The sequence below is a fragment of the Peromyscus leucopus genome, chromosome 1 (genome assembly GCF_004664715.2).
Source record: "Peromyscus leucopus breed LL Stock chromosome 1, UCI_PerLeu_2.1, whole genome shotgun sequence".
Taxonomy (NCBI): domain Eukaryota; kingdom Metazoa; phylum Chordata; class Mammalia; order Rodentia; family Cricetidae; genus Peromyscus; species Peromyscus leucopus.
The window spans coordinates 178,449,519-178,475,304 of NC_051063.1; the positions used below are offsets into that span (position 1 = coordinate 178,449,519).

At 36.1% G+C, this 25,786-nt stretch overlaps 1 protein-coding gene across 3 annotated transcripts in view; it reads right to left on the reverse strand.

The window, feature by feature from the left end:
* Positions 1 to 302: 302 nt before the first annotated feature.
* Positions 303 to 25,786, reverse strand: part of LOC114685244 (probable alcohol sulfotransferase) — a 35,480-nt gene continuing 9,996 nt past the window's right edge. Inside the window, exons 4-7 of one of the 3 annotated variants that reach the window (XR_005090717.1) lie at positions 17,412 to 17,506; positions 4,300 to 4,477; positions 3,112 to 3,287; positions 363 to 444 (exon numbers count right to left, since the gene is read on the reverse strand). Coding sequence is in view for 2 of the 3 variants with exons in the window: in XM_028859829.2 (XP_028715662.1) it covers positions 332 to 444; positions 4,300 to 4,477; positions 17,412 to 17,506 (386 nt within the window). In the remaining variant the exon portion in view is untranslated. Of the gene's footprint in view, positions 445 to 3,111; positions 3,288 to 3,363; positions 3,429 to 4,299; positions 4,478 to 17,411; positions 17,507 to 25,786 lie in introns of those variants that run through there. The other 2 variants (XM_028859829.2, XM_037202073.1) reach the window with 2 other exon arrangements.

The window sequence follows — 25,786 nt, forward strand, 5'->3', positions numbered from 1 at the left end:
TTAAGAGAACTGTACTACCTTTACAAAAAAATTGGAATTTAGTTCCTAGGATGCAAAAAAAGGAGCTTACAGCACACATAATGTCAACTTCATGGGAACCAATGCATTCTTCTCATCACTAAAGGTACTACACACAGAAATGTACATACACACACACACACACACACACACACACACACACACACACACAAATACATATAAAACAACCACCACTACTATACTACTATGGTCACTAATACTACTGCTACTATTACTGCTAATTCATTTTAGAAAAAAACTACACAATTCAGTAAGCACCAGTGTTCATGTAAGATAATGAAGTTTTAAAGTTTTATTTCCATGGAAACAGCCCTGGAGGGAAACCAGCCATTTTCTCCTGGAATACTTTATCAAAGGCTTCAGCTTGGGCTACTGTAAAGTGATTCTTCCAGTCCCCAGTTGTGCCTAGAAAATGTGAAACAGACACATAGATTGGTAAATATTGATTGTAAATATGCTCTCACTCTTTTATCCACAGGATTTTACCGCCTGCTTAAGTAGGACTACACAGTCAATTAAGTAGAACTAACAGTTATTCTGTGGAGAAAAATTACTATGTTTTGAAAATATGCAAACAAACTTGTACCTCTGTGTAAATAATGTCAACCATCTCCTATACCAACATATCCACTAAACAATCTAACAGCATAGACAATGGATCTACATTTTTTAATGTCCAGATTATTTCTCCTTCTCACTAGACATCCTTCAATCATTCTCAGCAAGATACAGCTTGCTGAGAGCAATCCAGGATGTCGGTTTTCAGTTAGTATGGAGATTGGTGATGCATGAAGATGATTTCATCCGCAGTCTTTACCACCATATCTTGGTTCTCATAACCACATTCTAGGAAATCTTTAGGTTTGGGCTTAGAGATGTCAAGTAGTGCATTTTTTCACATTGTATTATGTGTTCCTTCACCATGATATTCTGAAGTGTTCCACATAGTCCCTTCTTTTACTTTTGTATCATTATTTGTGTGACTTTAACCATCTCTTCCTATCTTCTCTCTGTATAGAATTCTACAGCCCCCATCCTTTGTGTATTTTATTTCACAGCTCTGTCACTTTATGCATTTCCTTTTTGTAAACATGGTGGAAATACTCATCAAATACATTTGAAAAGTAAAATATTTCTTAAATTCTCTAAGGCTTCATTAATCAAAGTGTATCAAACATAGAAAACATATTCAGTATGAAATTATTAAAAAGATTAATGAATGATTAAGGAAGATAGTGGCCTTGTTGCCATTTTGCTGATGAAGAAAAATTGGTCCTTGGAATCTTACCAGTATTATAGTGATGTATGCGGTTTTGAAGCCAAAAAGCCTAACAATAGTAGTCATGTGTTTCCTTACCAAAATACAATATTTGTGTGTCACATATGTTAATTTTAAATGCCCAGTGTTATACACTATAAGAAATGTAATTATTGATACACCGTATTCAAATAATATACCATTACTTGTGATGACTGCAAGAGTGTCATCTAATAATAATGGAATCTATCAATACCCATTTCTACTTTTCAGTTTCATTATTGGAACTCATTATTGGAACACATTGTGTTACTGTATCCAATAGCAATCTTGATTCTCACAAGCCAGACTAGATGCTGAATTTCCAGAATCTGAGCAAACTCAGTATGTCTGCCTAATGGAATGAATCAGTCCAGATGAGAGAATCATGTTTCTGGAGTTGCACACATGAAGTATAACCATAATGCATAGTGGCTTGACACTTCTTGGAAAGGAACTTCCTCCTGGTTTTTAGAGACTGTAGGTTTCATAAAATGTTGTTGTCCATACCCTCTAGGTTTTTTTGCTCTGTAGATAATGGGCTTCTCCATGGGTCTTCTTCTCTCTGTATCTCGGATTAATATCTTTTTTGTACACCAGAGAAAATGATTACTGACTCAAGTAAACTGTCTGTAAATATCTACTGTGAATTAATGAGGGTGAAAACCTTTGAAGTTTGTCAGAAGACATTTCCTCCCATGTGTCTTGATTGTGACAATGTCTTTATAAAGGTTATGTCAACTAAACAGGACATCTCTCTGATCTATATTTTCTGCAGTATCTAAATATTGAATCATAATGCCCAAAATTGTTTGTGGAAAATTTTTCATTGGAGCTTTAAACTAAATTAATCCCATCTAGCCAGAAAATTGAGTCTCCCAGGGAAATAGTAGCTCTTCATATTATCTCTCTAGAGGCAAGAAAATGTATCTTTCTGGTGTCCTGAGAAAAGCAACTAAAGGACAACAAAAACATGTTGAGAGAATTCCTCTGATCAAAGCAAGTATTACATTTAACACAACATTTCATGCTTTAAAATTTAAGTATTAGGTATGTAAAGGTAAGTAATGAAATACATTTTAGAATTAATCTTTGATCTACTCATACCTTCTATATTAAAAATGAACCATTCTAATGTAGGAATTAAGATCAAAATTTTCCTCGCTCATCTTATTCTTTCCAAAATGTTTCCTAACATATGCATCTTAGCAACTTCTATAATGAAGTTATGAATCAGGGTGAAGTGTGTGATGAAGTTTCTCTCCCCTTCATTGATCTGGTTTCCTGTGGGATTCATGGCTTATAGTGAGTGTTAGTACAAGGAAAACAATTTCTCAGAATAAAAGTTATTCAAATGCAATGATGGGTGTCATATATAATCACTATGATAATTAAATCACAAATGACTTATAGGGCCATGTCCATTGTTCTGACATAACTGATATAATTCCTCCTAAGGAATATAATGCATGAAAATATACTGTTTTAGAAGAGACTAAACTAAAATCCCAATGCAGATTCATTCTGGAAGAAGATAACTAGAAAACAGGTAATTATAGTTTTCCTCATGAAATTGTGACCCTAATTCTATTGCATCTACTCCATTGTGTCTCAGATAAAAAATATTGTCACTTTCAATAGCTCTTCTCTAGTAAGCAATCCACTTTATTTCTTTTGGCACTTCATTGGAGCCATTTATGAACACATACTCTTTTATCTCTACCCAATTTTGATTCATTACAGGAAATCCAAGAATGGGCAATTTCTTTTCTTACTTGAGGTTCTGAGTTGTAGTACAGAGAACTCTATGTCCACAGAAAATGGAGCACAGGAGTCTGAGTTTATGTGTCAATGGCAGTGGATCCTCTGATAGGCCTCAGTCCTTAGTGTATAGATGACCATTTTCTTGAATTGACATTTTTGTGTGCCCAAATCTGAGAATAATTTCCTCCTGTGAGGACACCAGGAGTACTGAATTAAATGCAATTCACTAATGACTTTAACTTACTTATCTCTATGTATATTCCTGATGTCTTACAGTCTTATGACCTGATCCTCACACTGCATATTGGAGAGGGAATGAAGTTTAAGGCTGAAGCATGTAAAAAATGGAAGAGGAAAATTAAACCCATAACTCTCCACTTCTGCGTTTATAACCAGGTGTTTTAGTCATCCCCAAATACCTCACATCTAACTCATTCCTTCTTCAACCTTGAGTCTCACCTCACCAATTATTCACTAATTCGGTGTGGTGTAGTCTGGCAGTCACTCCTCAACTGCACAGATATGAAACCACACCTACAATTTGCTCCTAGTGTAAAGTGGTGGCACAGACATAGAGAAGATGGATATTCCTATTCCAAGAGAGACAATCCAGAACAAAGCCAGTAACTATGATCATGAAACAATCGAAATTTTGCTTGGCAAATGCCATCATATGTTAACCCTGGAGGACAATTTTCTTAATCCTTGTAAGGTCTTCCCTTTGCCTGTGGTGGATCAGCAGTTTTGACCTGTTGAACATCATTTTCAGCAGTGAAGGAAGTGTATTTTGTGCTTATCATGCAATATGTGTTTGTGTTGTGTGTGTGTGTGTGTGTGTGTGTGTGTGTGTGTGTATCTTTAGTTCTTTTCATTAAACATTTTCTTTTGAGTTTAGGGCTATGCTACAGGGAGCCTAACCAAACCTCACAAAAACATGTCTACTTTCTCATTTACCATTGGGGATATTGGACATAACACTCTAAAATCCCAAGATCATCCCCCCCACCCCGCTAAAAATAAATATTTTCATTTTCTGAAATCCATGCCATTTCCGTGGAGTGATCCCCGGGGAAGTTCTGTCAAGAACTATGAGTAATGGGCAGTGACTGCTGACATATTCCCAATTTCTTTAGAGTCTCATATGAACAACAAACCCACCACAGATTCTAACATATTTTGGAACTAAAGAGTTCCTTCACCTTTTCTCATGAGGACCAAACCATTAGTAACTATATGTTCTGGGACAAGACTAAAATTAGACATTTTGTTTTCTTTCATGGCTTGGAAGGAGCTGTACTTGAGGACCAGATCTAGCTCATCTGGCTCCAATTTCTTTCCTAGAAAGTCACAGATCTTCTCTATGGTTCTCCTTGTATTCTAAAAGAAGAAACAAAACAAAAATGAGGTTAATAATTAGAGAGCTTAGAAAGAACTGATGCAGAGTAGGTAACTACAGCTGGACAATGGAAAAAATGAAGAAAAAAATGACACCACAATATGAGAAATTATTCAAGGGTGTTTAGCAAACAAACATGCCTTGTATAGAGGGCAATAGTCACACACAACATTTGTATATTTAGTGGGTTGGAATGTGACTGATCTCTGGCCCCTAAAATACAGAGGCTGGGATTTCTTTTATAGGGGAGTTGATATTAGATGGGTCTCATATAACTTAGACTGTCCTCAAATTTATATTGTACTGAATGAGGACCTTAAAACTCATCATTTTGTGTTCATCTGAGTATTGCTATATTCACAGGTGTATGCCTACCCACCTACTAACTGCAATGGGATATTTTGACTGGAGACAGAGTGTGCTATATCCTATAGAGGGGGGAGTCCAATGTGGTGTGATGTAAATTGCTGTGGAGACCAGAGGACCTCACAGAGAAATAGGCATTTCCTCTTAAGTGCTAGCATTAAAGGTTTGCACCACCATACCCAACCTGCCCTGTGATGTTTAAAGTTACTAATAGAAATACTTCTAGAAAGCAGTCAAGGTGAATGAAGGACATGCAAAAATAATTGGATGGAGGTTCATGTTTATGCCAAATGATACATTTTTCTATATGTAACTGAGCATAAGGCAGTTTTAAAATACTTTCATAAAAATGTTCTCAAAAATTTTTAGTAAGGGCTACATCCAAACTTTAATTTTGTTTTGAATTATGCTTTTATGCTGTTACTTAGATGGGCATCAAATCCACAATCTGTTTACCTCAGACCCACTTAGACTGGCATTATAACTGTGCACTGCCAGAACTGACTCACTTCTAGTGTTGGACATAAGAACCCAAAACTTTGGAATAAGGATGGCTTTGCTTAGAATTCAAGTCCTACACATGGGCTCATAAAGGACCTTTTAGCTCTAAACTTGTATTACTTATTTTATCACAGATTCAGTTGACTTTTAATTGAAAGTAAATAACCATGCCAATAATTGAAAAGAAAGTGTTGAATGGTTGGAAGGGAGAATTATGGGAAACTGAATAAGCATACAGCAGAGGTGAGTAATTAAGCTTCCTGGGGAAAATTGAATTTATAATGAAAAAATTAAAATATTTTTCAAAAGGCAAGAAATCTGATGGATGTCTTTGCTTCTTACATGGAAACTTTCTATCCCTGGAAAATAAAATTAAGAGAGCAAATTATTTTTGGAATAATTCAATTTTTCTGTTTTTGGTAATCCTTAATTGTTTTTCTGACTTCTGCCAGGGAAGTAGGTAGACTGACCACATTTTTTTCACTTTTTCCACTCCTCTTCCAGATCCAATCCCCAAGTCTGACCCAAACTTCTGCCACAAAATATCTGTGTCACCCCCCACCTCCATCAAGAGTAGATCCCAATGAGCTTCTCCTCCTATCCTGCTCTTCCAACTCATAGCATTATTCCCACGCTCTACTTCAACTGGCCCTCCTTGGGACCCCACAGATTGTTCTGTCCAGGGAAAAATAAGCTAACTATATATTTTTGGCTTAATCTCCATTCCTTTGAGTCCCATCCACAAGTGTTATCCACAGCTCTGCATCAAAACACCTACATCAGCCACCTTCATCTCTAGTGAATCACAGAGATAGCCTTAAACATCTGTACCATAATCATTGCTTTGTCCAACACCTCAACTCCATCAAGCATTTCCCAAGAACCCACAGGCAAAGGTGGGCTTGAAAGCAGTAGGCTCAATACAGAGCTTTACTTCTCCATTTTCCTTGAAGTCTAGTCTCCTAGTTTCATCCTCATCTCTGTGCAGAACACCTGCTATAGTCTCCCCAAAATTCCCCAATATAATGTGTATAACATAGGTCTTATTCTCCAAAGTTCCCTCTACCTACACATTGCTTTCCGGTACACTGTATAAATTATGCCCAGATTGGTTTAATGAAAAAGCTGACTGATCAATAGCCAAGCAAGATATGGTTAGGCAATAAAACCAAATTATGGAGGAGGAAATGAAGGGCAGAGTGGGAGTGAGCCACTGAAGTAGCAAGATGTTATAGGCAGGTGAAACCACAGGACATGTGCCAATACAGAGATTAATAAATATGGATTAATTTAAATGTAAGATCTAGTTAGTAAAAAGCTTGAACTATTGGCTGAGCATTTTGTAAATAATAGAAGCCTCTGAGTGTTAATTTTAGAACTGGCACGTAGGAGAGAAATATCCATTTACATATGGCACCCACTGAGGGTCCCACAGTGTGAGAGGTCTTAAAAAGGCTTCTAGACACACAAAAACACAGCCAAAACCAGCATTATCATCCATGCTTCTCATGTGGGCCACTATATAGAGACACATCCCCTGGCTGTGACATGTGAGTTTGAGCTGCAGCATGGCAAGTTATCACATTCTCACACAGGATGAGGTACAGAGAGGCAACTCCCAGCCACATGGTAGGTGGCAAATTAAGTTTTTTTGCTCACAAAGACAGAAAGGGTTAGAGATACACAGTAAGGAGAAATTTAGACATATAGTCCTCTAAGTGGATTGCAACCATGTTTGAAAATTGTATGAAGGCTTGGGAGAGGAAGAGAAAGAATAGAAACAGTCATAGATTTAAAATGTTTCAAAACTCCTTAAATGTCTTTCAGCCATTTGAGTTTCCTCTGTTGAGAATTCTCTGTTTAGTTCTATAGCCCATTTCTTAATTGGACTGTTGGTCGTTTTGATGTCTAATTTCTTGAGCTCCTTATATATTCTGGATATCAGTCCTCTGTCAGATGTGGGGTTGGTGAAGATCTTTTCCCATTCTGTAGGCTGTCGCTTTGCCTTGTTGACTGTATCCTTAGCTCTACAAAAGCTTCTCAGTTTCAAGAGGTCCCATTGATTGATTGTTTCTCTCAGTGCCTGTGCTACTGGTGTTATATTTAGGCGGGACTGACCTAGTCCGGTGATGGCATGGCCAAACACCCTAATAGTTGTGTCAGAAACCCCATCCAAGGACTGAGGAATCTGGATGCAGACATCCATTGCTAGGCCCCGGGTGAAGCTCTGGGAGTCTAATTAGCGAGAAAGAGGAGGGTTTATATGAGCAATAATTGTTGAAACCAAGGTTGGATAAAGCACAGGGACAAATAGCCAAACGAATGGAAAAACATGAACTATGAACCAAAGCCTGAGGGGCCCGCAACTGGATCAGGCCCTCTGAATAGGTCAGAGAGTCGATTGGCTTGATCTGTTTGGGAGGCATCTAGGCAGTGGTACCAGGTCCTGGGCTTGTTGCATGAGATAGCTGTTTGAAACCTGGGACTTATACAGGGACGCTTGGCTCATTCTGGGAGGAGGGGACTGGACCTGCCTGGACTGAGTCTATCAGGTTGATCTCAGTCCTCAGGGGTGGCCTTGATCTGGAGGTGGTGGGAAAGGGGGTGGGCTGGGGGAAAGGGGACGGGGGCTGGAAGGGGGAGAACAAGGAAATCTATGGCTGTTATGTAGAACTAAATAGTAATGTAAAATAAAATAAATTAAAAAAATGTTTTAAAATTAATTAAGTAAAATCCCTAAAAATGAATAGGAATAATAAAAATTATGCTAACCCATATACAGATAAAAATACACAGATAGTCTAGATTCTATATTATGCCGTATGTTGTGTTTAGATTGTTTGACTGTTTATTCGTGGATCATAACATCTGAGAGACCTTTGATTATGAAAGTTATTAAATTAAACCAATCTATATAATTTAAAATTATCTTGATTTCAAAATTTAAGTCAAAAGCTATGTTAATTGTGGGAGAGTATATGCTTTTGTTTCCACAGAATATAAGAGTCTATGGATTCATCCTGAGTCAACGAAAATCAGGTTTGAACAAGAAAGATTCCCTAAATTCCTGACTACAGACATGAGAAAACAAACCTAAGTAAATACAAGAAAAATGGTGTATATTTTACCTGCTCCAACATAAAACAAAAAGTTATTTTTGGCTAATTTGTGTATAATGCACAGTTTATATTTTTAATAAAGGTATATATATATATATATATATATATATATATATATATATATATGCACATACATACATACACATGTAAAAGGTTACATATTTTCAGACCAAAGGAACAAAACACCAATAAAATGTTGAGGGTGATCCAACATCCAAAATAGTTTTATTATTGCTAACTGTGGTGATCTAGCCTCACAAAATATTCAAGCCAAAACTTAGCAATGATCCCAATTTTCTCCGAGTTTTGGAAAGTTTACCAGCACCCACCAAACAGCAGGAAGTAGTCTAGAAATCTAGACTTACAGTCTCAAAATATTGGTTATAAATGTTTGTATTCATTTAAGAAGGGTTGGTTAAAAATTGAATTTGGTCATAATCGCTTTCTAAAATAAGAAAGGGGATATGATATAGAAATGATGGAAAACAGTTACATTATTATGATGGGGAAAAAGTAAATTATGTAATAATTAATCTCCATAAATAATTGTTAAACTCTAAATATTTTATATTGGAATGAATTTTACTTTATTTATACAAATTTAAAGTTACTTTTGTTATAATGTATGTATACTACTACTATTGCTTAAGGTAACTTTGGTGCAACTCAATAATAAATGTATAATTAAGCAATACAGACCAGTAGTCATCTATAATAGTCAAATTTATAGTCTTGTTAGTTAGATGTTCTAGGTATACAAACATGTATTTTAAATAGATAGGCAATCTTCAAAATATTCAAAGAAGAAAAAATATGACATTTTAAATATTTTAATAATTAAAGGTTTTCACGAAAGTGACATAGGTCTTTCCTGGCAGCACAGTCTACTTCAGAATAGATGGTGAACATCAAAGAAACTGTATGGAGTTTTTTTTCTTTTTTCTTTTTAATGACTAAATCTAGCAATGTGGGCAAAGAAACGGCCTTTGCTTCCATTGCTGACAGTCACTGTAAAAACTAGATCAGGAGAATGCAACAAGTGGTTACTGCCAATCTTTGCCAAGACAACATAGGAAGTCTTTCAGAATTCTCTGTTCACAATAAAATTTGTAGGATATTCCAGGCCTGTATGGGAACGATGGATGCCCCATCATTGCAGACGATCTTTGGATGAGTGTTGATATAGCCTGATGTCCCTGTCATTGAGTAATATTTCATCCTTCTGGGATTTGATGGATTTGAAAAATAAATAGTTATAAATGAATATTTCTTAGTTATAATGGAAAGTAAATTAGATACAAAACTTTAGACTAAGATAAGTTACATAATTATTTTCTCTACTTTTGCTAAACACAAATGGATTGGGTATTGGTACTGTAATTCTTAATAACTTTTTCTATTTTATATAGCTTTACTATGTTAATGCTTAAACCTTCCTATTAATTTAGACAAAAAAAGAGGAAAATGTTTTGGAATATTTCTATACCCTGTGTAAGTATGCTGTGATTGGTTAATAAAGAAGCATATTGACCAATACCGTGGCTGGATGAGGTTAGGTGGAAAAACTAAACTAAAGAGGGGAAGAAGAAGGGCACAGTGGAGAGACACATCTGAGATGGCCAAGGAGCAACGTGCTCAAGGACAAGTAAAGTCACAGAATCTGTGACAATACAAACATTAATAATGATGGCTAAATTTAAATGTAAAGGTGAGAAATCAAACCAAAATTATTCAAAAAAGAATTGGTAGGATATTTTATACTTATTAAGGTAAATATCTACCAAGATGACATTTCAATTCTTAACAATTATTCTCCAATGCAATGGCACCCATATTTGTAAGAGAAACATGACTAACACTTAAATCAAAAGCCAAATCCCAAACATTTATACTGGGACACTTCAGCCGCTCATCCCTACAAATGGACATGCCATCCAGAAGGAAATTAAATGGAAGAATAATGCAAATATTATGACCACAGGACATAAATCTATAGTACATTTCACCCAAACACAAAAGGTTACACTTGTTTCTCATTTTCTCATGGAACCTTCTCCAAAATTGATCATATACTCAGTTACAAATCAAGTATCCACACATTAAAACAATTGCAATAACCCACTATATACTATGAGACCACTGTGAGTAAAATTTGCATTTGAAAATAACAGAAACTATAGAAAGACTATAAAATCATGAAAACTAAAAACCTCCTAACTGAATTAACAATGAGTCAATAAAGAAATAAAGTTTTTGAACACTTCTTAGAATTCAATTATAATAATTCCATGACCTACTGAAACTAATGGGACACAATTAAAGCTGTGTTAAGAGAAGGCTCATAGTACTAAGCACCTGAAAGCACAATTTAGAGAATTCTCATACCAGAGAATTAACAGCACAATTAAAAGCTCTAGAACAATAAGAAAGCAGACACAAATACTACAAAGAATTCAGGAAATAATCAAATAGAGGATGAAAATCAATATAATAGAAACAAAGAGAAAAATGCAAACAATCAATGAAACTTCAAGTTGGTTCTTTGAGGAAAAACAGCAAAGTAGACAAACATTTTCCAAACTTACTAAAAGGCAGAGAGAGAACATCCAAATTAACAAAATCAGAAATGAAAAGAGAGACATAACAAGTGACACCTAGGATATTAAGGAAATCATTGGGTCATACTTGACAAATGTTTACATTGCAAACTTGGAAAATCTAAAAGAAGTGAGCAACATTTGTGTTATATATCACTTACTGAAGTTATATGAAGTTCAAAACAATTTATATAGATGCATAATCCCCAAGGAAATAGAAGCAGTCATTAAAAGTCTCCCAACTAATAGTAGCCAGGAGTCGATTATTTTAGTACATAATTCTACCAGACATTCAAGGAAGTGCTAATAAGTATACCCCTCAAATTATTCCACAAGATAGAAATAGATGGAATATTGTGAAATTATTTTATGAGGCTACAGTTACCCTGATATCTGAAACACAAAAAGAAAAAACAAAAATAGAATTATAGACCAATTTCCCTCGTGAACATAGATGTAAAATACTCAATAAAGGACTCACAAACTGAATCCAAGAAAACACAAAATAATCCAAACTGGTTAGGTGGGCTTCATCCCAGAGATACAAGGATGATTCAACATAGGAAAATCTGTAATTAAATCCATCATATAGACAAACTGAAAGAAAAGCACCACAGGATCATCACATTAGATGCAAATGAATCCTTTGACAACCCAGAGCAGTGCTTCATGATAAATATCTTGGAGAGATCAGGGATATGGGGACATACCTATACATTCTAAAGGCAATATATTGCAACCAATAGCCATCATCAAATTAAATGGGGAGAAAGTCAAAACAATTACACAATAAGAGGAATGTGACAAGGCTCTCAATTCTTTCTACATCTTTGAAATACAGTACGTGAAGTGTTGTCTAGCAGAACAGGACAACTTAAGGAGAATAATGGGAAACAAATTATAAAGGAAGTAAAAAAATTACTATTTGCAGGTGATACAACAGTATACATGATCTATACCAAAAATTGTACCAAGGAGATTGATAACTGGTAAACATCTTGAGTGAAGTAGCTGGGTTTATAAATAACAACAACAAAAAAACACAACCCAGTAGCCTTCCTAAATTCAAATGATAAATGGGGTGAGAAAGAAATCAGGTAAACAACATCCTTCACAATAGCCATAAGTAAGATAAATTATCTTGGTGTAACTGTAAGAAAGCAAGTGAAAAACCGTTATGACAGGAACCTAAAGACTGTGAAGGAAGAAATTGGAGATTTCAAAGCATGGAAATGTCTCCCATATTCATTGATCATCAGTTTTAACATAGTAAAACTGGTCAGCTTATAAAAAGAAATCTACAGATTCAATGCAATACCCATCAAAATTCTAACACAATTCTTTACAGATCAGAAAATAACAATACTCAACTTTGTATGAAAAAATAAAAAGAAAAGCAGGATAGCTAAAGCAATCTTGGATGAGAAAATAATAACACTATCCCTGATTTAAAGCTATACCACAAAGTACTAGTAATAAAACTCATATACTTTTGTCATTAAAAACAGAGATTGTTCTTTTGATAAGATCAAGGACACAGAAGTAAATACACCCACGCACACCTGTGGACCTTTGATTTTTGACAAAGAAGTCAAAATTACACAGTAGAAAAAACAACATTTTCAACAATTGGCACTGGTAAAACTGGATGTTTGCATATATAAGAATGCAAATAGCCAGGCGGTGGTGTCCCACGCCTTTAATCCCAGCACTCCGGAGGCAGAGAAAGGCAGATCTCTGTGAGTTCAAGGCCAGCCTGGGCTACCAAGTGAGTTTCAGGAAAAGGCACAAAGCTACACAGAGAAACCCTGTCTCGAAAAACAACAACAACAAAAAAAGAATGCAAATCTATCATTGTATAAAAATCAAGTCCAAGAAGATCAAAAACATCAACATAAATCCAGATACACTTAACCTGATAAAAGAGAACGTGGGATATAGCCTTGAACACATTGAAACAAGAGACAACTTTCTGAGCAGAATACTAATTGAGCAGGCAACAACACTGACAATTAACAAATGGGATGTTATAAAACTGAAATACTTGTGTAAGAAAAAGGAAACTGTCCATAGGCCAAAAGGCAATTCACAAATGGAAAAATATTTTAACCACTTCCACATTGGACATAGGTGCAATACCTAAAACATATAAAGAACACAAGAAACTAGATATCAATAAAATAAACAATCCAATTTGAAAATGAAGTACAGATCTGCACAGAGAATTCTCAACAGGGGTATATCAAACGGAAGAGAAATAGTCAAAGAAATATTCAAATCCTTAGCCATCAGGGAAATGCAATAAAAAAAAACACTGAAATTTTAACTTACCACTGTCAGAATGGCTAAGATCAAAATTACCATTGACAGATTTATGGTGAAGAGCACGTGGAACAAGAGGAACACTCCTCCACTGCTGGTGGGAGTTCAAACTTATACAGCCACTTTGGAAATAAATATGGCAGTTTCCAAGAAATTTGGGAATTGATCTACCTCAAGACTCAGTTATACCATACCATTCAGGCCATATGCCTAAAGAACACTCCATACCACAGGACCATTGTTCTACTATGTTTATAGAATCTTTATTTGTAATAGTCAGAAACTGTAAATAAACTCAATAGAAAAATGGATACAGAAAATCTGGTTTTATATAATGGAATATTACTCAGCTGTTAAAAACAATGACATCATTAAATTTGAAGGCAAACTAATGGATGTAGAAAAGATAGTCATGATTAAGGCAATTCTGACACAGAAATAAAAGTATGGTATGTACTCAATCATAAGTGACTATTACATCAGAAGTAAAGGAGAACCAAGCTACAACTGACAGACCAAGAAAAACTAAATAATAAGGTATGCCCAAGGGGGTCTGTATGCATGCATCTCACTGTGAGGAAGTAAAATGAACATTGCTAGTGGATGAGGGAGAGTCTTTGAAAGGAGAAAGGATATGGGAACAGGAGGGATCATGTGGGTGGAGGATGGGTTGAGAGAGAATTAGGAGAGACAATGGAATATGGGGGCATCACTAGGATGAGATGGTTTCCTAGAACAATGGAAACACCTTCAGGAATCAATGAGGGTGACCTAGTAACAAAGAATATGGCAACTGAACTAGCCATCTCCTCTAACAAGGCAAGATTTCCTGTGGGAAGCCTGGGACACCAGACCAGCTACAAAGCCTTCAACCTACAATCTGTCCTGCCGAGAAAATTTACTTGGGTAAAGATGTGGCAGCTTTTGGGGGAATGAACAAGTAATGACCAGCAGAGCACAGACCCATATCCTGAGAGGGGCTCCCATCTGAAGGCCAGCACCCAGAGGCAGTATACCCCATAGATTTAGGATAGCAAAAATATGAATGGCAAAGGAAGTCAATGAAATGATATACTAAATTTCTCATAGATTGATATCTAGTACAACTGTCATCACATAGGCTTCACCACAAAGCAACTGATTGAAAAATATGCAGAGACTACAGTCAAACATTAGGTGGAGCTCACAAATACACTTCAGAACAGGGCAAGGCTGGACTGTAGGGGCCAGTGATATCAAAAATACAAAAAGAAAATCCACAAAATCAACTAACCTGGGCTCTAAGAGTCTAAGAGCCAGAGAGGAGGGAGGACATAAAGAAACAAGCCCCTCTACATCAGCATGAGAAAAACACATATGAAGCCACATTCTGAAGCATGCCACATTTTCCTCCATGTCTGAATCAGTTCTCTACTTATAAATTAGAGTTTCTAGTTTCATGACTTTTTTTTGGCTTCCCATGTGATCAAACATTGTGATCTCTGATTTTTGTGCCATTTCTTGTGATACTTTTGTTCTGTTGATTTGTCTTGTCCAACTCTTCTTTATTTTGTTATAATTTCTAAAAATGAATGAATGAATGAGTGAATGAATGAATGAAAATCTAGGCACTGGGGTAAAGGTTAACATCTGAACTGTCATTTATACCTGCTGGGAGAGGGAAAATCAGGTTTCTGCAGTGCAGTGACCCTGTATATATCAGCCACTCCAGGCCAGTCTTCATGTTCAGGAGTAATTAACCAACATATAAGAGACTATAGTTTTGGTTTTTGTGTGTGTGGGTGGGTGCTCACAGTTAGTTACACTTTGGTGTTTTTCTTTTCTTCCTTTTTTTTTATTAGTATTAGAAATTTTCTATTTATTTTACATACTGACCACAGATCCCCTTCCCCACCTTCCTCTGACCACCATATCCTTCCCCCTCAACCCATACCTCCATTCCCATCTTCTCCAACACAAGACCTATGATGCGGAGTCAGCAGAGCCTAATACACTCAGTTGAGACAGGTCCAAATAAACACTGATTGGCCAGTGGCCAGGAAGGAAGGATAGGCTGGACTAACAGAGAGGAGAAAAGAGGAAACAGGAAGGCAAAGGAGAGACTGTCTGGAGCCATGGCCAGGACAAGGGAGATGTAAAGTAGCTTTAAGCCATGAGCCAAGTGGCAAAGTAAAGATTAATAGAAATGGGTTAAATATAAGTGTAAGCGCTAGACAATGTTAGGCCTGAGCTAATGGCCAAGCAGTTAAAAATTGTAAGAGTCTGTGTGTTTATTTTATAAGTGGGCTCCAGGACTGGCAGGACTTGGCAGCGGGAGCTGGAGAGATATTCTCCAACAACACTACTCCTGCACCAAGGTTGTGTAAGTTGTCCCATGCTAGGATGTGTGAACTCTCAAAAGCCTGCTAAGCACCAAGGATGGTTCCTGATATCACTGTCAGGGTGCCTATTAAGCAGAGCAAACTACTCAACTGTCTTGCCTATGCAGAGGGCCTAGTCCAGTCTCATGGTGTTTTTCTCTTTTGCTATTGTTTTCATTTGGGGATTTTTTTTAACAAGGAATTTGAAGTTGGGTGTGTAAGGATGGGGAGATGATTTGGAAAGAATTGTGTGAGGGAAAGAATCTGATGAAAATATATTTAAATTGCCATGTGTGGTGGTGCTTGCCTTTAATCCCAGCACTCAGGAGGTAGAGGCAGGCAGATTTCTGTGTTCAAGGCAAGGCTGGGCTACAAACTGAGTTCCAGGACAGGCTCCAAAACAATATATAATTAATAATTGTTTTAAAAAATAAAAAAATATAATAAGAAGAAATAAAAGCAACAAAAAAGTTACAACTATCAGCAGACTTTGTCATCACCAGAGTCTACTTCTATAAGGTTAGCAGTGGCTGTAAGACTGCTTCTGCTTAACTAAATTTTTGAAGAATTCTAATGGTGGACAAGTATTTTTTCTGACAGATTATTTGCTCAGGACAATTTCGTTTTGCTCAGTAAAAAGTACAATTGGTATCTTTATCATTGATTATAAATGTGTAAATAATGTTTGCATTTCACATGTAACTTTCAAACTACTTAAATTTTTGAGTTGCTGATCAAATTATAATACTTTTTTACTTATATGCTTGGTTTCATTATTATGTGCCCATCATTAGAGGGAAGATTTTTTTAATTATATGAAAATAAATTGGACAAATGAACTTCAAAATTATTTTCCTTAGTAGTCTTTTGAAACAAGGTCTCTTGTACCCAAGGTTGGCCTCAAACACACCAGACAACCAAGGATGGCCTGTGGTTCTGGGTCAATCTCTAACTCTCAGTGCAAGGTTGACAATCATGTGATATACTGCCAAGATATGTTTTTTTAATTTTTAAAGTAAGAGATATTTGTGACATGCACATATTACTTAATCATATTTATGACTTTCAAGGGGCATTTCAATGAAATGAAACCTGCAAAATAACATAAGGGTATGGCTTATCAGAGTATTTAGATATATTTCATTACTTAGTGTTGAAATATTTTAGATATTCTCTTCTGAGAGTATTGAAATTTCCAGTGTCTTCTAGCTCACCAAGCAGTAACCCTCAGTACTTCAGAGCACAGGACACCTTCCTCCTGAAAGATTGTATGCCTTTGTCCCTCTTCTTTTCATCAAGGGGAGATGGCATACATTTCGGCACACCAGTGGTATGACACTGTTTACCCCTTCCCCACTACCACTGGGTTATTAGCTTTATCAAAATTGTTGCATAGACAGAATTGAAACACCACTAGAACAAGTTTGAGCTGCCCCAATCTACTTCAGGGTAAAGTAGGGTGGATGAGGAGGCTGGAGAGTAAATGACAGACCACATTAATAAAGTAAATAGGGTATGATTTCACATTTAGTGACTCTTCATGATCCTACCAGTGATAGAATAGGTGGAATAGGGATACTGAACAATGTGGGATGCTGTAAGGGGTAAATTGCTAAAGGATTTTGTGATTTCTGTAAGAATGACAGTTACCTTTTTCATGTCTTCATAGCTCAGTAACAGGAAGTTTTCATTTTCTCTCATAGACAGCCAGTTACGGGTGTGCTCAAACCATGATCCATATGGCACTGTATGAAAGGGGAAGGAAATTATTGATTACAAAGAATAAAATTGAGGTCTGTCTGTTATTATTCATTTTCCACAAATGGCAGACAACTTTACTAAAAAAAAAAACTGAATCAGTATTTACAGCATTTAATGTGATATTTTATCTAGCCATGTCAGAGGAGCTATAGGTGGCTACTGAAAGATCAGTAGGTTTGTGCACCAGGAAGAAAAGTTCTAATGGGTGAATCTCAGATAGGTGAGGCCCCAAAGCCTTTGGCTCTAGAATGACCTTCGCTAATGTTGCACCTTAACTTTTATGCCACTGCTATTTTCCTATGGTGTGAATGCATGCGGGAAGATCCCCACTTCCCTTAATTTATTATGACTATCTCCAGAAAATATCCCATTCTACTGGGCATTTTAATTTGTGGATTATTATAAAAATGATTTTCTCCTAAGCTATTCTGTTTAGAGCAATGATTTTATGCAAAATAATAGTGTTGGTTTAAACAGCATTTTGGTGATTTGGGTTCTTTAATAAATATAGTACTTGATTATGATAGTTTAGTTGAGTAGGGAAACTAATAAAGCCAAATGCAAGATAGGTGTTTCCTGTGCCCATGATAAAGCATGAGCTGCAGAGGATAGAAAATAAGAACAAGGAAATTTCACATACCTAGTTCCTTTTGAGGATCCATATGGATTGTGCTTTAGATTAATAATTAAGGAAAACAATTGTGTTGTAGATTATTTTTAAAATTATGCTACTTTTTTAGGTTGCATTTATTTAACTTTGGGAAGTTATGTTATGGTGCCTGTCTAAACACCTGATAGTCTAATAAAGATCTGAAGCCAATAGGGAGGCATGAGAAATGACAGAAGGGGCTGGCAGGCAGAGAACATTTAGAAGAATTCTGGGAGTAAAAAAGATCAATGAATGAGAGAGAAATAGGAAGACATCAGAGTCAGCCATCCAGATACACAGCCAGTGCCAGAAGAAGTAAGAAGAAGAGTAAGATTTACAGATGTAAGAGAATGGGAAAATCCCAGAGGCAAAAGTGAGATAAGATTATTTAAGTTAAGGAAAGCGGCCAAGAAACAAGCCAAACTAAGCCCAGGTATTTACATATAAGAATAAGCCTCTTTGTGTGATACATTTGGGAGCTGAGAGGTAGACCACCCAAAAGAGTAAAAAATGTACAATAACACAATTGTGTCCCAAAAGTTAAGCTAGCTCAAGTTCTTTTAATCTTAATTTTGAGAGATGTGACATGGGTTTCATTGTGCATCATAGTTAAAACTAAGCTTTCAATGTGACTTACAGATAGGATAAGATATTTTTGTTAGTAACATTGAGATGAAAAACCTGGGGAAACCATCTAAAGTTTATAAAGGCACATAGTTGAGTGAGGGACTCATTGAGGTCAAGAAACAAGAACAAAGCAGCCTAGTTATTATTTGTGGGTGGATTTTTCTTGTTAGGATGGTTTGGCAATCCAAGATAATGATTAATTCTTTAATCCTTAAATCCTGATAATTAATTCAAAGACAGTGATTAATTAATGCCCATTTATGCCCTCTGCTTCCTGATACAAAAAAGCTGTTGTTGAATGAAAATACAATCTGAGTATGTAAAAGACAGAAGACTGATTGTTATTCATATATAATAATTTAGGTTTGTGATTCTTTTAAGATTGTTTATAAGATTACCATTTGAGATAAGTAATAAAATCATTGATCCTTCCTTTGTAACCACAAAATTTAGCCTGGCAGTAAAAGAATGCCTGAGAAATATATTTACTTGGTTATGTCCTGTTAATCTATACCAAGTTGCTTGGATATGAATGTATGTGGGTTCTTTGGATAATTTGTTTTATATCCATAATGTGTAGGATGTTTAATCATTTGAAGGAAATTGGAAATCATGTTTTCTAACTGTATTCATTGTAATAATGTACTTGAAAAAAATAGAATGTAACCACATTTTAAGTTTTATATTGTCTGAGAGATTTTTTTCAGATATATAAGCCTTAAGAGAAACACAGAGAAAATGATGGAGAAATATAAATTTTTGTGCATGGTTCCTCCTTTTTGTTGGCTCCAGAGAGTTAAATTTTGTCCTCTCTCTCACCCCAGAAAATTAAGTTTTACACCCTCAGATAGAAAATTCAAGTTAAGTGATTAGTTTATTGATTCCATGGCTTCCCCTTCAATCCTTGTGCTCCTGAAGGCTGGTCATCATTTCAATGTTATCATTTGCCACACAAACACAGTTAGTAATCAGATAAAATCCAGTTCATTAGTGAGCTCATCACCTCACAGATTTACTTCTGATGCCAAAAGGAGACATTCTATTGGCAAGTAGAAACGACAAAGGCATGAGTTGGTAAAATGTGATTACAACAATACAGGAAGCCAGAGGATTCTGAGCATTTCCAGCTTGGGACTTTTTATTACCATCATGTCTGGAGAACTCTATTAACCCCTTCTGAGGGATATCTCTTACCACACACTTTCACCTCTAAGTTTCCACAACTTGTGGATAGTGACTCCTTAAGATCAAAGACACCAAAACATAGACAGGTAGAGTGCTCAAGACCTAGCCTTCCACATTCAGCAAAACAATTCATTTACATTCCTAGTACTACTTTGATGTGTTTTCAATAGTCAGAGTGTCCTAACTGTTCCTGGTCTAATTTTGCTGTCTCTTCATGCCTCACCCTCCATTGCAGGCTTGTATTGTTCCTCATTATCTCAAGAACCAAATGAATAAAGTCAGGAGAGAAGGTAATACATAAGCCAGTGCCAGAGAAGTAGGATACATGAATTCAGAGAATCTAAGATTTGATTGACACCTGGTGGTGATTAATGATATACACAGAATGTGTAGAGATAAAGTCAATTGTGTAATATATGAGAGAATTAAGTCACTTAAGGAGATTGAAAGCTTGGCTCATATGATAGCTCAATGGAAATCAATTGCCTTGTATGTCACAATACCTGAGTTTGGATCCTCAAAAAACATTGAAACATGGTGATACAGCCTGTTTTTTTTATACCTAGTACCCCTTCTATGGCATGAGAGGTGGCGCCAGGAGATTGCCTACAAGCTTAGCACCTGCCAATTTGCCACACACAGGGATGTAAAAGAAGAAGGAGATTGTCTCAAACAAGGTAGAAATCAAGGTTCAACACCTGATATTATCATGTCTTTAGCATAAGAACACCTACATTCTCACATTTGCATACACATCATCATAAACACAAGTACATACATGCATAAAAGGAAAAGCTAGAAGCCAAGTGAAATGTTGTGTCACATATATGTAATGCCAAAAGTAAGAAGGGAGAGCCCAAATACCAGGGATTCAATGTGATTTTTCAATTACATAATGAATTTCTTGTCAACTTGCGATACAACAGATTCTGTCTCAAAACCAAAAAAAAAAAAAAAAAAACAACCAAAAACATGTTAGTAGTGCACCAAAAATAAGCCAGTGCTGTGGATATCGTTCTATATAAATAAAACACTGATGGCCAGTGACCAGGCAGGAAGTAGGTGGCCAAGTAGGAAGTAGGTGGGACGAGAGAGGAGAATTCTGGGAAGCGGGAGGCTGAGGGGGAGACACTGCAGCCACCGCCAGGACAAGCAGTATGTAAAGACTCCGTTAAGCCACCAGCCACCTGGCAAGGTAGAGATTTATAAAAATGGGTTAATTTAAGATAAAAGAACAGTTAGCAAGAAGCCTGCCACGGCCATACAGTTTATAAGTGATATAAGCGTCTGAGTGATTATTTTATAAGTGGATTGTGGGACTGCGGGGTTTGGGGAACCTGGAGAGAAGCCCTCCAACAACAAGCCAGTGTGAAATACTGATAATAATTAATAGCATTTCTGCTTTGGAAGTTGTTTTAAAAGGTATTTGTTTGGGAACAAGAATTACAAAGTGTATGCCAACGAGGCTGTAGTTGGAAGATTTCCTGTGTCCTGACCTGCTGGCAGTAGGGACACATCTCTCCCACTTGCATCTCCCAAGTAAACACACAAAGCTTACATTAATTTTAACTGCATGGTCATGGCTTAAACTTTTTGCTAGCTATCTTTTATATCTTATACATAACTATTAATTTGTGTGTCTCCACAGGTTCTGTGCCTTTAAGTGCATCCCATTACATGTTGCTCCTAGGGTGGCTCACTGGCATCTCTTCTCTCCCTTCTTCCTGTCTCTGTCTTTTAATGTCCAGCCTACCTCTAAGCAGCCTTGAGTCAAATGGCTTTATTTATCAACCAATCAAAACAACACATGTTCACAGCATACAGAATGACATTTCCCCTCTTCTGTCTAAACAAAAGGAAGGTTTTAACTTTAACACATTAAAATTATGAATAACAAATGAGTTATCAAGCAATAATTACAGTTATGATATCTAGTCTATTTGTATTTTGTAAAATTAAAGAAAATATTCAATCTGTCCTATATTTGTGAGTCTAAGGTTTAATATGTAATTTTATCATATCCAAGGAAAATTATAATTAGAATTATCTAGTCTACAACTACATCAAAGACCCCAGAAGGATATATTACTTAAGTAAACAAGAAATACATTGTATGCAACTTCCAAAAATCTAGAATGACAGAGACAACTACATCAAAGACCCCAGAAGGATATATTACTTAAGTAAACAAGAAATACATTGTATGCAACTTCCAAAAATCTAGAATGACAGAGAGAGCTGGCTCCCTGGACAGTTGCCTGCAACTTTAGAGCATGCTTATTCAGTCTACAAGCCTAGTGTCTCTCAGTTACTTCTCTCTGTGTCCTGTGGAATGTCTGACAGTCTCATCTCTTAAGTAGAAACCTGAAGAACCATCTCATCTTGCAATGTTCAGTGGTCACCTTTTATGGGTCCTGAATGTCCACTTTATACAACATATTTTCTAGCAGTCAAGGCAAGGGCAATTTTTTTGTGTGCAGTGTCTAGCTTTTGCAGCAAAGAAAGCAAACTTCATAATGAGTTTCTTCAGTGACCATTTTCTTCTCAGAAGTAGATTGGTGCTGCCAGGAGCAGACATGTCTCAATGTCCAGAAAGTCAAAGTTCTTAAAACATTTTAAATGCAATATTATGTTAGTCTTTGAACTGTTTGAAGATTATGTACATAATTGAAATATACCTATGTATATCTAGACAACTTAACTAAAATGACAAGTTTGATTATCATAGATGATTAACTATGAATATGTATTTCTTAATGATACATCACAACATTTAATGAGTTGCACAAACGGAATACTTCCAAAAAGAGTATAAATATACATACAGAATAACAAAATTAACTTTAAATTTATATTAATAAACTAAAATCCATAGCAATGTAAAATATTTTTAAACAATAATCTAGCCTTTCATCCTATCCTAACTATAACATTCTCTTTTCCTCTTTAGAAAGAAATTGCATTTATAATCAACCTGATTTAAACAAAATTAAACATTTATAAACAATATTTTGGGAATTTGGGAGTATCTTCTTATACTGCCCATGCTGGTTGAGGGTGCTGGTAATCTTAGGGGAATCCTAAGAAAATCTGAGATAATGTTCAAGTCCTGGGAAGCCTGGTTATAACCTTTCTTGATAGGTACCATCTGTTAAAGTTCAGGATGTCTGACTTGATCAAATCTGAACCATCTTAACATGGAACAAATCCACTGTCTCTTACTTTCTGTAGAAACAAAAGCAGAGCCTCATTTCAAAGCAACATATCCTTATATGCAAATTTTGAAGTCAAAATACCTTTAAGATACATATATTGGTTTAACTTGGAACCCCATATAATCAAATGTCTTTCTGCAGTTAAAAATCCCAATGACAATATAATCCAAATTCTGTGTATGATTTCCATGTTTATGTGGCTCAACTTTTATATTACTTTTACTGTCTCTTTAAAGACTACTTTTTAAAACTTTTTTATATAACTCTCTATTTTCCTTTTCCTCCCTTCCAAGCCTATGTATATTTTCACACACAGTATAAACTCTTTACAGTTTATTCCATTTGAATCTGTCTCACTGTGAAATTATTGCATTAAACTGCAGTGGCTAGTACTGAATTGTCAGTCTTGGGTGCTGACTCTGTCCACCTCAGCTTTTCAACATGGTGGAGATAATTCACCACTGTCTCTGGGAGCCATGCTGTCCACTGACTCCAGGCTGCAGTGTGTCTGTGCTTCCATCCAGAAGTGTGTAGCCCAAAGCCTCTTCATTTTTTCTTTTGTGTACTAGCAAAAGCTAAATCCACTGTGCAGCATGGACATGCCTCTGTGTACTCTGGAGGCAATCTACCATGCTATGGGTCGAGCCCACATGCAACAAACCTGCCATCCTCAACCCCCAGGCTGCAGTTGGCCTGACAGACACACTAGGAAGCTGTTGTTAGCCCCCTCTTAGAATCTTTTTTTAAAAGCTTTCTCAAGTTTTGGGTGGAAACTCTTGCCACATGTTGGGCACCAAATGTAGCTTGAAGCTTTCATGTGTCCTGCCTAGCCTACAGCCTCTTAGACCCAATGTAAACACACAGAGGCTTATATTAATTACAACTGCAAGGTCATGGCTCAAGGTTTTTCTCGGTAGATAATCTTAAGTTTTTCCATAAATGTTAATCTATGTATCTTTACATGATCTGTGGCTTCACCTGTATCCCAATCCATGTTGCTCCGTGGACAGTTTGCTGGCATCTCTACCTATCTCTCTCTCTTTGAATTTCCTGCCTGCTTCTAAGCTGCCTTGTCATAGGCCAAATAGCTTTATTAATCAACCAATTGGAGCAACAAGTATTCACAGCATACAGAAAGACATTACCCCCATCACAAAGCTGTCCTCAAACTTGGTATGTAAACAAAGATGGCCTTGCATTTTTGATCTATTCATCTCAACCCAAATAAAACTTACATCATCCTACTCAGTCTATAAATTTATTATTTGTTACATTTGAAGAGATAGGTATCAATTTTGAGACCTAGTGGCTGTATCCACAACAAACAACCACAAAATTTTAGTGTCAGTGGTGATTAATATTCAATAACCTGTCAAGTATGTACTTGACACTTGGAAAACATCCAGAGGAAGTGTGAAAGCTCCAGTTACAAATATGTAAAGCATGGCAACTCATAATATGACAGAAAGGAAGATTACCATCAATAAAGCAATCTGTTGAGTGAAATCAAATGAAGGTATGTATCAAGGTTATATGACCACATTAATAATTACATTAATGACCATAGTGAGGTAAAAGTGAACTGGTAGAGAGAGAGAGAGGTATGCGGGAAGAGGAAAGAGAGCAGGAAAAGGAGAAAGAGACTGGGGATTTTAAACATGTATATGAGGAGAATATACAAATCTCTAGAAACTTGTAGTTAAAGAAATAAATTTTAAATTGTTTATTGTATTTTTATTTTGGTATGTTTATGTGTTTTTATGTGAGTACAAGTCTTTGTGTGTGTCTACAGAGGTAAGAGTGTTGGTTTCCCCTGAAGCTAAGTTATACGAAGTAGAGAGCTACTCTGTGAGAGTTCTGGGAAACAAAGTACCTTCTTCTAAAAAGCATTATGGTCTTTTGGCCAGAGCCATCTGTCAAACTCCTATGATAATATAATTTCAAATACTAAGTTATATTGTAAAATGAAAATTATAAAGTAGGACAAAATGATCTCCACAACAAATATATTGTAAATGAATTAAATAGTGATACAAAAAGGAATGGTGGGATAATGACACAACATTGGGCAAATTGCTTATCATATCAACCTCATGACCAGACCTCAATCTCTGTAAACCATGTAAATTAGAAATGGACAACTGACTCCACAAGGTTTTTCTCAGGTTCTTCCAAATGTTCTGTGAGATGTGTGTACCCACACAGACACTTATGCACACATGTACCCTAGACCACAATAAATAAGAAAAAAATAAAAGAAAAATATATCACAGTGTGAAGGCAAGGTGAAAGATGTGGGACAATTCAAAAGAACAAAGATAATATAAGAAGAAGATATGAGTGGGAATTCCATGATATTTGTCACTCTATGGGAAAAAATCTAAGAGGTGTTACATTAAAATTACCAACTGTTAACTTGCAAAAACCTGTAACTGCTGTGGAACAGATTTTTAATGAGGAATTATCTGGATCACGTAAGCCTGTGGGTATATCAATGAAAGATTGTCCTGATTGTTAACTGATGATGTAAAAGGTGAAGGATTATTGTGGCAGCCCCATTTTCTACTCAGCTGTGTTCAGGAAAGCAT